This window comes from Salvelinus alpinus, chromosome 2, assembly GCF_045679555.1.
Source record: "Salvelinus alpinus chromosome 2, SLU_Salpinus.1, whole genome shotgun sequence".
Classification (NCBI taxonomy): Eukaryota; Metazoa; Chordata; class Actinopteri; order Salmoniformes; family Salmonidae; genus Salvelinus; species Salvelinus alpinus.
In genome coordinates, this window is record NC_092087.1 from 36,617,553 (window position 1) to 36,631,771 (window position 14,219).

Genomic DNA, 14,219 nt, shown 5'->3' on the forward strand with positions numbered 1-14,219 from the left:
TGACTGGCTGTATTGATACACCATCCAAAGTGTAATTAATAACTTCACCATGCTCAAAGGGAAATTCAATGTCTGTTTTTTTTTTTTTTTACCTATCTAGCAAGAGGTGCCTTTCTTCACGAGGCATTGTAAAACCTCCCTGGTCTTTTTGGTTGAATGTGTTTGAAATTCACTGCTCGACCCCACACATATAATTAACAGATAATTCATTGTATGTGTGGGTTACAGAGGTAGTCATTCAAAAATCATGTTAAACATTATTATTGCACATAGTGAGTCCATGCAACTCGTGACTTGTTAAACAAATGTGTACTCCTGAACTTATTTAAGCTTGCCATAACAAAGGGGTTGCATACTTATTGAATCAAGACATTTCAGATTTTCATTATCCATTAATTTGTAAAAATATTGAAAAACATAATTCCACTTTACCAATATGGAGTATTGTGTGGAGGCCAGTGACACAAAATTGAAATTGTATCCATTTTAAATTCAGGCTGTAACACAACAAAATGTGGAAAAAGTTAAGGGGTTTGAATACTTTCTGAAGGCACTGTAGCTTCTATTGTGTTCCCATTTCATATATATTTTTAAGCTTTCAGCTATCCAGAAACAATACATAGAGTGCCTTACAAAAGTATTCTGACTCATTGGATTTCTTCACATTTTGTCTTACAAAGAGGGATTAAAATGGATTTGTCATTTTTTGTCAACAATTAAAACAAAATAATCTGAAATATAAAGTGGATTAATACATTCAAGCCTAAATTAGTTCAGGAGTAACATTTGGTTTAACAAATCACATAATAAGTTACATGATCTTTGAATGACTAACACCCCCCCCCCCCATTCACCATTTGCCCTAACAATAGCCTATATTCGTCGGGGAATGGACTCTACAAGGTGTCGAAAGCATTCCACAAGGAACCATACCCCGTTCAAAAGCACTTAAATCTTTTGTCTTGCCCATTCACCCTCTGAATGGCACTTATACATAATCCATGTTCCAATTGTCTTAAGGCTCTTGACCTTAATGTTTTGTACTCTATGTATATTAAACCACCCAGACACATAAACAAATACAGTCGTCCTCCTGAACTGAGCTGCAGGACAGGTTGAAACAGCTCAGCGATGTTACCATGAGGCCATTGGTGATTTGAAAACAGCCAGAGTGCAATGTCTGTGATGGTTGAAAACTGAGGATGGATCAACATTGTAGTCACTCCACAATAATGACCTAAATGTCAGTGAAAATAATACAAATATACAAAACTTGCATCCTGTATGCAACAAGGCACGAAATTAATATAGCAACAAAAAAAACAGCAAAGGAATACACTTCATGGCCCAAATGCAAAGCCTTGTGTTGGATTTGACCCCAACATAACACATGAGTAACTGTCTCTTTATTTTCAAGCATTGTGGTGGCTGCATCATGGAACAAGTTTTTCTGGATAAAAATTAAGGGGATGGAGCTAAGCACAGGCAACAAACTAGAGGAAAACCTGCTTCAGTCTGCTTTACACCAGAGACTAGGAGAGGACTTCACCTTTCAGCAGGAAAATAACCTACAACACAAGGCCAAATCTACCAAGACGACAGTGAATGTTCCTGAGTGGCCAAGTTAGTTTTGACTTAAATCTGCTTGAAAATCTATGGCAAGACTTTTTCTGCTCGAAAATCTAGCCATGATCCCCAACATCTTGACAGAGCTTGAAGAATTTTAAAATAATAAAATGGGCAAATATTGCACATTCCAGGTGTGTAAAGCTCTTATAGACTTACCCAAGAAGACTCACAGCTGTTATCACTGCCAAAGGTGTTTCTAACATGTATTGACTCATGGAGCTGAATACTTATGCAACGACTATATTTTAGTTATTTAATTTCTATTCAACTTTTTTCTTTCACTGACAGTCTTTTTTGTAGATTTGTTGACAAAAAAAATGAATTAAATCAATTTTAATCTCACTTTGTAAGACAACAAAATGTGAAGAAGTCCAAGGGGTCTGAATACTTTTGCAAGGCACCCACAGAATCTGAGAAAATTGGAAAATAAAAATGAAAAACCAGGTGTGAATTAAATATAAAAGACAAATGGAAAAATAAAGAAAAAGTAGAAATGACATTTTTAAAATACAAAAAGCAATTACTAATGGACTTTATAGTAAAGAGAACAATCAATACAAAAACAGAACATGAGTAATGGCAAAGGATAGCACAGCACATGGTCTTGGTTTTTTCCTGAAGGAGCAAAAAGAGAGAAATATACACACACCTAGAGTAAAGTTATCCCATCTTTTTTCTTACCCTTCTCCCTCTACAAGTCTCTTATATTCTATGAGGAAAGCCCGATCTGGGTTAGAGTGGGGGGGAATAGTCAACACGTTCATTTATCAGTTTAAATAATTGATACAAAAAGGATCATCTTAACACATCCATAGAAAGGGCTTGTTGTGAATCATGCTCAGCCTGAGGCTGAGCTGTTTGAGGGTGGTGGGGTGTCAGCAGGGGCAGTGGAAGTGCTAGAGTCTTGGACAGGGGCTGCAAGTGTAGGGGTAGAGGTTGGTTCAGGGGAAGAGTCTTGTTTGGAGGGATCTGTTTCAGATGGCCCTCCCTGGGTCTCCTTGTCATCCTCCTGGGGGTAGAGTTCTGGGTATCTCTGCATACACTCCTGCATGCCCCTGAATTGCTCCAGGCACTCTGAGCCCTTCACCTCCTCCTTGCTGTAGTGGAAACAGGAGAAGGCCTCCTTAAACGATGCTCCACAGGGACCGCTGGCCATCCCTCCCAGACAGGGGCAGTTCCAGTTGATCTCCCCATTGGGCAGGATCAGACCTTGGGAGGAGACAGAGAAAAAGGGAAACAGATACTAATTATACCAGAAAGGAGTGCAACTCTATTAGGTTACTGGTTATCACAGAGGGCAGCAAGTCTGGCCAATGTCACAACAAACCCATGAAAACATGTAAGGCATGGGGCATGTCAATCTAGTTAGCAATTGAGCTAATCTGGGCCTAATGGAATCTAATTGAGAAGCACTACTCCTCTCTACTCACCTCGTTCTTCATAGGGGTCATCAGGATCCTCCTCCACCAGCTCAGCGTTGCTCGGTGTTTCATGGTCCTCCTTAGTCACAAAGATGACACGGTCCTTACCTGGTGTGGAGAGGACAGGCAGATATCAGTGAGAATAGTCTCCGCTGACTCAAGTGGCACGAAGAGGATTATGGACTGGAGTTAGTCAACCCTAATATGTCCAATCAAATACTATTTACTTATACATAGTCAAATGTGATGTAAATTAATGGCCAGCCAATTTATATTTCAGGTGATTCTGCAACTTCGGGAACTTTGGCTGTGCAAACTTTCAGAAATTAAAACTTATTCAAACACCATATTACCAGTATTGTACTTGTCTTTGATTTGTCTAGAAACTATATCTGATAATGGCTGCGATCATACTATTCAGGAATGCATATATTTTTGTAATTTTCCCCGAGACAAATGTAATTTCCATCCCTTCATTAAACATCCATTTTAGTTGAAAATGAAATATCATATAATTTATCTTTAACGGATTTCTAATACATTTGTACATGAACTTGTATTGAATATTATTTTAAGTGATTTTTAAGGTTTTCCTAATATGAATAATTCAACATGACGCCTGAATATATAAACTTGCCTTGGTGACAGCTGAAAACATTATATTATCATGAAAAATAAGATATTTCTACCCAACCTTTGTGTGAGATTATGATAACCATATGATTTCCATATCTAAAACAAATAAATGTATGTAAATTATACACAATATACTAATTTACCTCAAAAATATGGGTTGTGATGGAAATGACAAGGTGGTGGAAACGACATATGTAAAAAAAATAAAAAAACATTTTTTTTTTTAATGTATGAAAACAATATTTTACTGCAAATAATTTGAACAACCATTGTTACACGTTTCATTAATATAAGACAAAGATTCAAAACATTGGAACTAGCACCTTTTCAACATGAGAACAATGTGTTGTCCTTTACACTTAGATGCTACAAATAGAAATTCTAGCACATATATAGAGGGAAGAGTTCATTGAGAGCTACACATGTTTTATTTAATGTATGATTTTATTCCCTGCTTTGTATGTACTGTATAGGGAGTTTCCAAGTGTATCTAAGGCTTAGAAAGAGAGCTAAGTTCCTCCCAGACCAAGGCATCCAGCTCCATGTGCCTTTTGGACCCTGGATGGGGCTCAGGGACAAGTCCATGCACATGCTGTGGTCTGTACCATATGATGTCGTCTCTCATTGGCCATTTTCACAGGTAGTTCTCTGCAAAGTCAATATGCACAATGATCTCCTCTTTCCCCAGATTCTCTTAATTCTCTCCGTTTGGAGTATTGGTGTCGAATGTTGTACACGTGTTTCCCCAACTTCTTTCAATCCTTTGGAGAAGTCCTATATACCTTTTCTTTTACTGTCAAATGTACCGTGAACTTCTCCATGTGTCCCTCTGTTTTTCCACTCAAACCACCATGTCTGCTCACCAGCATCAAAGTCAGATGTTTCAAGCTCTTTTGCTTGACAAAGGGAGCACTCTCTATACATGCACTCTTTCTTCGGGTTCTCTCAGCACAAAGACTCAATAACTTTCTCAATGTTGCTGCAGCTGATCACATTGTGATCCTGTAGTTTGTCCGCCATGAACTGGATGTTGGCGTGGGTTTTTCAGAGACATGTGTCCCTATCCTGGACTGCTGGCTTGACAACCCAAAAAGGACATCTTTTGCAGAATTCACAGTAGGAAATTAGAATTTCTGAATATTCCCTCTTAAACTTCTGATAAAGGTTCTGAATTGTGCCATTCAAGAAGCGCTTCTGCTTTTTATTCTTGTTCCTCGTTAGTGGGTCCCTTTTCCCTGTTGTTGCTCTGCTGTTGTCACCACGTTCATAGAATCTAGTCATTTTCTCTTCTGTGGCAGTGCTAATTCTGTTACACTGATTTTCCCTGGAGTATTGAAGACTTGATGGTCTGTTTTCATTTGCCCTCATTGCTTTAGCGTTTTTGAAGCAACTTGTTTGTCCTTGGCACCTGCCATTTTTTTATACTTTTGTTTTAACTCTGCAATGATGGCATTTTGAAACAATAAAATCCTTCTCAAGTTCTTCGGCGGTCCCTTCATTTGCTGTTTTGTCTTTGGGGAATCTTGTCTGTCCATTTGGTTCATCAGTCGATCATATACAAAAAAAGGTTTCTCAGCTTTCCGTAAAGCATTATCAAGTTTGATGTTTTTCATACTAAGATCTCTGTATGCTTTTGATCGACCTCTTCCAACCTTTTTCCTTCCAGCAAGTATTCGACTTCTCATTACTGTTACAAGACGACGAGGAAGGGGTATCAGGGTCTGCATCAGCGGCAGGCAAGTTAGGGGCAGGTATGTTAGCCTCATGTTCTGGCTGCAAGTCATCTGGTGACTGAGGTGGTATGTTGCCTGATAAGTAGGTCTCCATTGCAACTGTTCTCTTTAAAGTCTGTCTTCTGTTGGTTGCATTTCCATTGCCTTCTCTTGTTTCTTTGTTCTTGCTTTGTAAGCTCAGAGATAGATTTCACTTCTCCCTTTTCTTCCAGTATCTCTCCCTGACTTTTGGCAGATTGTCCTGGTATCGTATAGGATTATTTTTTATTTTGTTTCTATATGGTCTGTGACCTCTGTGCTGTTTTACGTGGCATCTTCTAAGAATAAATACAAACACTACTTAGTTTTCAAATTGTGCACACCTTGGAGCATTTTCTAGATTCAATTAATTTAAAACATGATTAAATAAGCCTAAAGAAAAAAACAAGTAATGTAAAAACAAGATAATTGATGTGTCATTTCCACCACGCTCTGTTATTTCCACCACACTTAAGTTTGTGATGGAAATGACTGATGGAAATGACACTTCTACAGTTTCTGAAGAAAATTGACAGACTGCTCAGCATGCTTTGGTTAGTATTACAGCTAGCATATAGTTTATACTAAATACATAAAAATATACTTTTTTTTCAAAAGTTCTACCACAAATTAAATAAATTATAGCCTGTTTGGAAATGACTGACAATTAAAATATTCTCTACACAAGCAATATTTACCTCGATTTCTCTTAAACTTCTGGACATCACAACTGTCCACTGCAGCCATGTGCTTCAGTGTCACAATATGTTTCCATGGTAACTAAATTAACATTCTATTGAAAAAACTTTATTAAGAGGTATTTTGTCCTTAGTGGTGGAAATGACACCACTTCCAAAGGTGTAAAAGGTGTAAAAAAAACAATATAAAGGGCATTCTCACAAATATTGATATAGATTTTATTTAATTGACTCTGTATTACATAACATTATATAAATGTGTAATTATTAATGTTCTCATAGAAAAACATAGAAGTTTAAAAGTCTGGGTCAGGGACAAGGGCAAAATAGTTAAATTGAGGTATAAAATGCATCTGAAAAGTAGCTAAAATACTTGATAGAGAGGTGTTTAAAAGGGTATGGGGTGATTACAGTGTGAACTTAACATACAAATATTTGTTTTATTTTTTATAAAATCCCCAAAATTGACCCGAGGACATAGAATCACCCATTCATAAATTATCACACCAACAGCAGTCCGTCTACTTGTACTGAAACACACCATGCCTGAAATCAGCGACATAGATTTTCTAAATCTATCTCTGGCTGAACCTGGTTCTACAAGCATTGGAGACAAACAATGCCTCGTTCTAAGTAGAATCATAATTATAAAATACAATGATCGAGCAACGTTAGCTAGCTAGCTACTGCATCTAACCAGTTTGAAGAGAAGCGGTCATTCATTCACACAGCATGTAACGTTACCTTCCTCCTTGACTGAGGACATTTCTTCGGTGTGTGGTGTCTACTGACGTGTTGTGCCCTTCAAGGTGTCCCTACGGTGCCGAGTTTCCCGACTGATGTTATGCTACTTTATCAATTACAAAAAGATAATAATTTGGTATTGTATAGCTAGCTAGCTAGCTGTTTCACAACTACTTCATCGTTCACATAACCACGTTTTTTGTGTCAGTGCATCTGAGGACGTAAGAACGAAGGACCCATTTTAGCTGCCCCTCTTAGTTCCTGAAATAAATTCTTATGGAACTGTCAAATACTTAGGTTGCAGTCCAAACACTTAAAAGACACACCCTCGTCATATGTCCTTGGGGAATCGCCGCAGCCATATTTGTCGTCGGTCCAAATGATTAGCCAAGTAAGGAAAGTTTGCAATTTAAGCCCCTGAGCCCTCGTTTCTAATGGAGTTTGCGAGTGTACAATTATGTTCACGTCGGGCCTGAAACGCCCCATAATTCAATTCGCGATGATTGTAAATCCGCTAAGAACAGTCCGCTAAAACTGTAAACCTCAACGTTAATACGGAGTTAACATACGCGTGTGACTAAAGCCGATTTATGCTTGATGTAATCTGGTCCAGCTAACGGAGGCCAAATCAAGCTCTACCACATCACGGTGCGCCTCCCAAATGTTGTAACAATGTGTAGGGCTCCATATAGCTCCGCACTGACATGATTGGTTGAAGGTAGGTGGGGGCAGTGCGTCCTGTATAAACACAAACACACTTCCTTGAAAACTTCCTTAACAAGAGCTCTGCTTTTCGAAGTGCAAGAAGTATGAATGCCCTGACTTATGTAGAGGCCACATTGCAGTAAATACTGTATGGCCAATTCGATGCTTGAATGACCATACATTGGCTTTTAATGACCATAAATTGTCAACCAATCTTGTCAATGCAGAGCTATACGGAGCCATCCGCATTGTTAAAACATTTGGGAGGCGCACGGCGATTCGGTACACAACTCTCCATACAGTCTTCGGGCCACATGGCCATATCAAGCATAAATCGGCTTTAATGTACAGGTGTGACTTGAAATGCTGTCATACGGCCTCTGCAGAAGTCAGGGCATTCATACTTCATGCGTTTCGTGGAGCAGAGCTGTTGTTAAGGAAGTGGGTTTGTGTTTATACAGGCCTTCCGCCTCCACCTAACTCCCAGGTAGGGATCGAAACAGGGACCCTCTGCACACAGACAACAGCCACCCTAGACGCATCGTTACCCATCCGTCCACAAAAGGCGCGGCCCTTGCAGAGCAAGGAAGATCTCAGAGCGAGTGACGTCAACCGATTGAAACGCTATTAGCGCGCACCCCGCTAACAAGCTAGCCAATTTCACATCGGTTACACCTCCATACAGAGCCTCAACACCAAGCATAAATCGGCTTTAAGGGACAGTAGCTAGATACATAAAAGCAAGTTGGTTTACACCGTAGACCATGAGTTTACACTTCTAGATATTGGAAAGTTATTTTCATCATGTGACACAAAGCTACTTTGCTCTAAGTGTGTTGTGATGGATTTATCCAGACAATTCAAGTTGTTAGTGTAATCTTTACAAAGAAAAAACTACTTTTCCCTAAAATGAGTTTTTATTGAGAAAGATCTTTTTTTCCCGGAATACATTTGTTCTGAACAGCATACTATTTTTTTTTTTTTTTTTTTTTACATATTAAAAAAACGTATTTTACACTGTTGATGGATTCAATGCATGGCATATATACAGAAAACCAAAATCCACGACATGTGAAAGTGTTTTTAATACAGTCATGCTCAAAGCAGACAAAAACACACAAAAAATCTTTCCTCACCCAATCTTACCCAACAAAGTGGGCAACAGGTATGAACGTGGCATATATACGATTACCTCTCCCTAAACGCACGCCCAGTTTCAACATTAAGGACCTTCTGCTGAGTGGTTCACTTGATAAACTCTTCCACTGCTGCACACTTTCACATTAAACACATTTGTTTTTGACAAAGCTGGACCACACAGAGCCCTACACTCTACCTGATCCTATATTGGATACCTGCTTTAAAACAGTCACGTCTGGCAGACAAACATGTTTATGTTCTGAATAGTTCTGAGCCTGGTCCAAAACTTCCTTTGCTACTCAGTGAAATGAGTGGCCATCAGGTCAACACCCCAGATAAAGATTGTACCATAGAGCCCAGCTATGAAGGTATACTGTACACTCATACTCATCTATATCCTCCAGGTAATAGAGATGATGGAAATTAAGCAGAAAAACAAAGTGTTCCTATGTATACTGTGTTGGGTTGTATGAAAGAAGTCCAGTAATAGAGGGACAGCCCTCATCCCAGTGTAGTACACATGATTGCGTACATGAGCCACAGAGCTCTTCTCTCAGTCTGAAAAGGACCCCCCCCCTGTGGATCAGACCATTTTATACAGATATGAAACACTTCAGATGATGACTCTGAGGAGGCTAACCAGTCCCAGGCATCAGGCAAACTGAGTTGATCTATGTGTTATGACTAAAAGGGGGAGCAGGCCAAGGGTTGTGAATGTCAGGATGTAGTCAGTCCCACCACTTTGCTACACAAACCATTCTGTTCGAGCTGAACCTTCTATAGGCCATGTCAGGGGGAGATGCCAGAAAGCCCTCGGGAAATGACACAGATTAATTATGCAGATTTAAAAAATCTAAATGGACATAAATTATGGGAATAATAATAATAATAGATGGAGATTTGGTGGGACTTGGTCTGATCTGTCCATGTGCATTAAGAGGGTCGTTTCGTCACAGGTGTTGGCAGCCAGGTGTCTGTCTAGAAGAGCAGGGCTCCCATGCTGCCCATTTCACTCTGCTCCTTGACAAAGATCTCAAAGTACTGGTAGATGATGGTGACGGCCAGCAGGATACCCGTTCCCGAGCCAATAGCACCCAGGAAGTCCGCCATGACAGAAAGGCCGCCGATACAGAGACCACCAAAGGCAGCTGCTGTGGGGATGTACCTGGAACACACAGAGTAGTAGTGCACCAATCATTACCTGAAGAAAGTTTGGAATAGTGTAATATTAAACCCTGGTAAAGCTATGATGATGTGGATTGTTATGGCTAAAGGTTAGAGAGATGGCTGAGATTGTTCACCTGTTGAGTTCATGGACCATGGAGGTCTCTCTGTGTCCCCTCATAACCATCTGTTGCTCCTTTAGCTGCTTAGCCACCTGGGTGACAAAACACACTATGTTTACATAACATGTACAGGTCCTCTGACACATGCTGCCCACAAAAGCCCTTGAGTAATTTGAATTAAATCCAATTAGTTGATGAATACATAGTCTAACAAATGTACAGCACATGTGGTAGCTGGACTTACATCTTTGGCAGATGAGCCGGACACCTCGATCCAGGTCTTGGAGAAAAAGGCACAGGAGCCCAGCATGAAGCAGATGTAGATGGTAGCGTGGATGGGGTCATCTAGGACCGAGCCAAACGACTCCGGGGGAGAGAAGTAGTAACAGAGCCCACCCACTGGGTAGGCACGGGCTGGACCACCTGACGACGTGTCCTACAAACACACACACACACGTCTGGTCATCTCATATAGTCTGTGCTGCTGGATATGTGTCAAACATGTCAAATGTAGTTAAATTGAGTTTAGAGTTCAGACATGGTAGATCAGGGATAAAAAAAAAAAATGGTGTGTACTTACTGACCAGGTGCCCAGCAGGTTAACCAGGAAGTTACCACTGAATCGTGTGGAGAGCATCTGAGAGATCACGTACAGGTTGGACACGAGGGCAGACTGGAGGATGATTGGAATGTTGGAGGTGTAGAAGAGCTTGATGGGATAAGTGTTGTACTGGCCACGGTAACGGGCAGACTTGATGGGCAGATCCACCCTAAAGCCCTGTGGAGAGATGGGAGGAAGAGACGGACATGGTGAGATACAGTATACATTTATAAAGTCTAAATGGACATTACTAAAAAGGTGAAGAAAAAAACTACCACATTGTGTTGTTTTTTGAGTGACCAATTATCTGACAATAACAAATGTGTTCAACTCCTTTAACTGGTTTTAGGACAGACAATGAAGAAAGAGCGTTACTGACCTGGAAGTATATGACTACACCAAAGACGAAGACAGTGGCGAGGAGGTTCATGAGGTTGGGCAGGTTCTGGCGGTAGAAGGCCTCTCTCAGGGCGCGCACCTTGTCTGTCCGCGTGGCCAGCAGGTGGAAGAGAGCAATGATAGCCCCCTCAAACTCTGTGCCTAAACACAAGACAAGATACTCAAACATCAGCCTCACATCTAGAGACCACCTGGCCATACTCCTGGGAGGTTTCAAGGCCAAGTCTGGATCTATAGGAGTCCTAGTTGGTCTTATGTGAAATTACTACTTGGAAATGAGTAAGTCTGTCCTAAATGTACACCCAGACATGGCACATCAGTTTCAATGCCCCATACCTCTGCCAGTGTTGACGGTGGTGGGGCTAAAGGCCTTCCAGACGATGGTCTCACAGATGTTGGTGGCGATGAACAAAGAGATACCAGAACCCAGACCATAACCCTTCTGCAGCAGCTCATCCAGCAGCAGCACGATCAGACCGGCCACAAACAGCTAGAGGGGGAGACAGATGGGTTAGAAAGACAGAGACAAACCACTCACACTGGAGCCCTATTTGACTTCCTTTAAATATACCTATTCTTCCTACATTCCATGAAGTAATCTGAGAGAGTTGGATTGATTCAAGAATATGATGTGAACCTTGCTCTATTTTAGGACCAAGCCTGGATCTGATAGGGAAGGTAAAGAGTAGGGATAAGAATATGACTCAGAGGGGTGGTGAGGAGGGCCCACCTGGATGATGATGAGAAGACAGATCCCAGCGCCCATATCGGAGGGGTCTCCATACATGCCAGTCATCACATACACGATGGCCTGACCAATGGTGATGATCATACCAAACACTGTAGGAGATGGCAAGGGGTTAAAGAATCTATGGCTTCATTCACAGTAATGCTCGTGCTTGACAGAATCAAGTCAAAGATACTCAAACTAGGAACAGGAAGTGGGGCTTGTGGTCTTACATTTCTGTGCTCCATTGAAGAGGGCCCTGTCTTTGGGGGTGTCTCCCACCTCGATAATCTTAGCCCCAGCCAGGAGCTGCATGATGAGGCCTGAGGTGACGATCGGAGAGATACCCAGCTCCATCAGGGTACCTTGAGGGAGAGACCCAGGGGATGTTAAAATTAACAGGAGAGCAGAGCCATAGAGATGTTCAGCCATTCATTCATAAATAACACCATTCACCCATTCAAGTCGGAGATAAAGTTATCACTCCAATTGATCAACTCAACACTATCAATTCCCACACTCAGTTACTAATTCGTTGATATGTCCCTTGATTGACTTATCAATTCGCAGAGCCATTCATTTATTTACCTGTTACTCTAATTTGATGTCTCTACATTGCAATAGTGACAACAACCTACCTCTGTTGGAGGCCAGAATCACTCTCATCCAGTAGAAGGGATCTGCAGAGTCTGATGACATGATGCCAAACAGGGGAATCTGGAGGATAGATGTGACAGACATTCAGGTGTGAGGGTTTTTATTTATTTAATTCTACTTGTTTAACATGCTAGAAAATATTGTGTGAACAAAAAGGCAGATATTTACCTGGCAGCACACAAGGAAAATGAAGAGAGTGATGGCTGTCCATAGTACCTTCTCTCTGAACTGGATCTGTTGAACACAACAATTACAGCGATACATGGAAGCAAAATGACAGCATTAACAACATAACACATACAGAGGTTTATAAAGTTTAAAGTAAAACGATTCTTGTCATCATGTAGTAAATACTGTACCTTTCTTTCGGGTTTCTGGATTTCAGGTAATACAGCGCAGAAGGGCTTTATTACCTCCAGGAATTTGACTAAAAAACAGACAAAGGGAGGGATGTTATTGGTTCCCCATAATAAACATAAATCAAGGGCAGTGAACCTATTTATAGGGGGACGTGGCATAGCGATACATGCATAACTAGAGGTTTGAATCTTTGGATATGAGCGAATTCACTATGAAAACAGATCGTATTACACAAAATAGTTAAATTAAACATTTTGCATACCAGCTAAAGGGTTTCAGTTAGCATTTGCTGCTTATGATATGGAGTTACTTATGTGGCAAACACTGACTGTTAACTGTGCGTCGTCATCACTAGTCTGGTTGTCTGCTTCAAGTTTAGCTAGCTATGTTAGCATAACCCCTGCAAGATAAACCTGCAAAGTTACCGAGCTCTGAGATATCAATGATCATGTAACAATGGTAGATATTAAATAGTTATCAATGTAGCTGACTGTGCATTTAATAATACTAAGTAACTAACAAATATGTACAGCTGTTAGCTAGCTAGCTAATGTAATGTTAGCAAGTAGCTAGTTAACGAGCTATCAACTGACACTGACAGCTAACGTTAGCGAGCTAAATTAGTTAACCTTATTTAGCTAGCTAACGTTAGTATAAACGTTCGTTTATTGACAAATAACAAAGCTAACCATTTCATTGCAGTCATTGTTGTTGAAGACAGGAGTTGAAAATATGTTTTACACACGGAGTACTCGTCGTCAAACTAAATGTTAGCTAGCTAAATGCTTGCTAGCTAACGTTACAATGAAAATGGCCTCCATAAATAGATCCAATCATAGAAAAGTCTCATTGCTTGTATCTGATTCAAATGTTTCCTGTTTATGTGAAATCGTCCTTTAGCTAGCTAGCTACTTCATTCTAGGGGATACTCACTGCCCATGTTGATGTCCCAAGCGTTACGTTCTTAGTGTATGGTCCCTGTGGATCAGACAGTGGGTCTCTCCAGTTTTCGTTCTGACTACGGGCGAAAAGCTCTGCGCTTGGAAAGAAAGCACTTTAGAGACACGTCACCACTACACAGGCGCTTCAACACGTCAGTTCAACAGAAACTGGGTGTATCTTTAGTTTCTAGAGTTAAAAGTAAACTGAAAACTATGCGGTAGGGTCAATATTTTTCTTCTGTCTGCCCAGGTCGTTGTAGCACTGTACTGGCCCTCAATGCATATGGCTAGATGTGTGTCGGTCAGCTTTTTCATAACCCCACTGTCTCCATGAAAAATGTGATGACTTTGATAGATTCTTATTATGACGAAGAGACATAAAATACAAACATTGACACGCCGTTGGCATTAAACAATAAAGAGATTACTTCCTGCAAACAAATGTAAGCGAATGGGCACATAACCCATTCAAACCGTGCTGCATTATGGGGATACATTTTTTTCGACTTGCAACTACATGTCCA

At 40.5% G+C, this 14,219-nt stretch overlaps 2 protein-coding genes across 2 annotated transcripts; both read right to left on the bottom strand.

The window, feature by feature from the left end:
• Positions 1-1,947: 1,947 nt before the first annotated feature.
• Positions 1,948-7,541, bottom strand: LOC139560091 (mitochondrial intermembrane space import and assembly protein 40-A-like). The gene is made up of 3 exons (XM_071376597.1): positions 6,880-7,541; positions 3,060-3,158; positions 1,948-2,838 (listed from the first exon to the last, which is right to left on the bottom strand). Exons 1-3 carry the CDS (start codon positions 6,899-6,901, stop codon positions 2,468-2,470), a joined length of 492 nt encoding a protein of 163 aa, XP_071232698.1. The 5' UTR covers positions 6,902-7,541; the 3' UTR covers positions 1,948-2,467.
• Positions 7,542-8,650: 1,109 nt separating this feature from the next.
• Positions 8,651-13,827, bottom strand: LOC139560085 (protein transport protein Sec61 subunit alpha). Its single transcript, XM_071376588.1, has 12 exons — positions 13,688-13,827; positions 12,754-12,821; positions 12,563-12,628; positions 12,376-12,454; positions 11,971-12,102; positions 11,741-11,850; positions 11,347-11,500; positions 10,991-11,151; positions 10,591-10,788; positions 10,255-10,446; positions 10,026-10,102; positions 8,651-9,889 (listed from the first exon to the last, which is right to left on the bottom strand). Exons 1-12 carry the CDS (start codon positions 13,692-13,694, stop codon positions 9,703-9,705), a joined length of 1,431 nt encoding a protein of 476 aa, XP_071232689.1. The 5' UTR covers positions 13,695-13,827; the 3' UTR covers positions 8,651-9,702.
• Between the last annotated feature and the right edge of the window lie 392 nt (positions 13,828-14,219).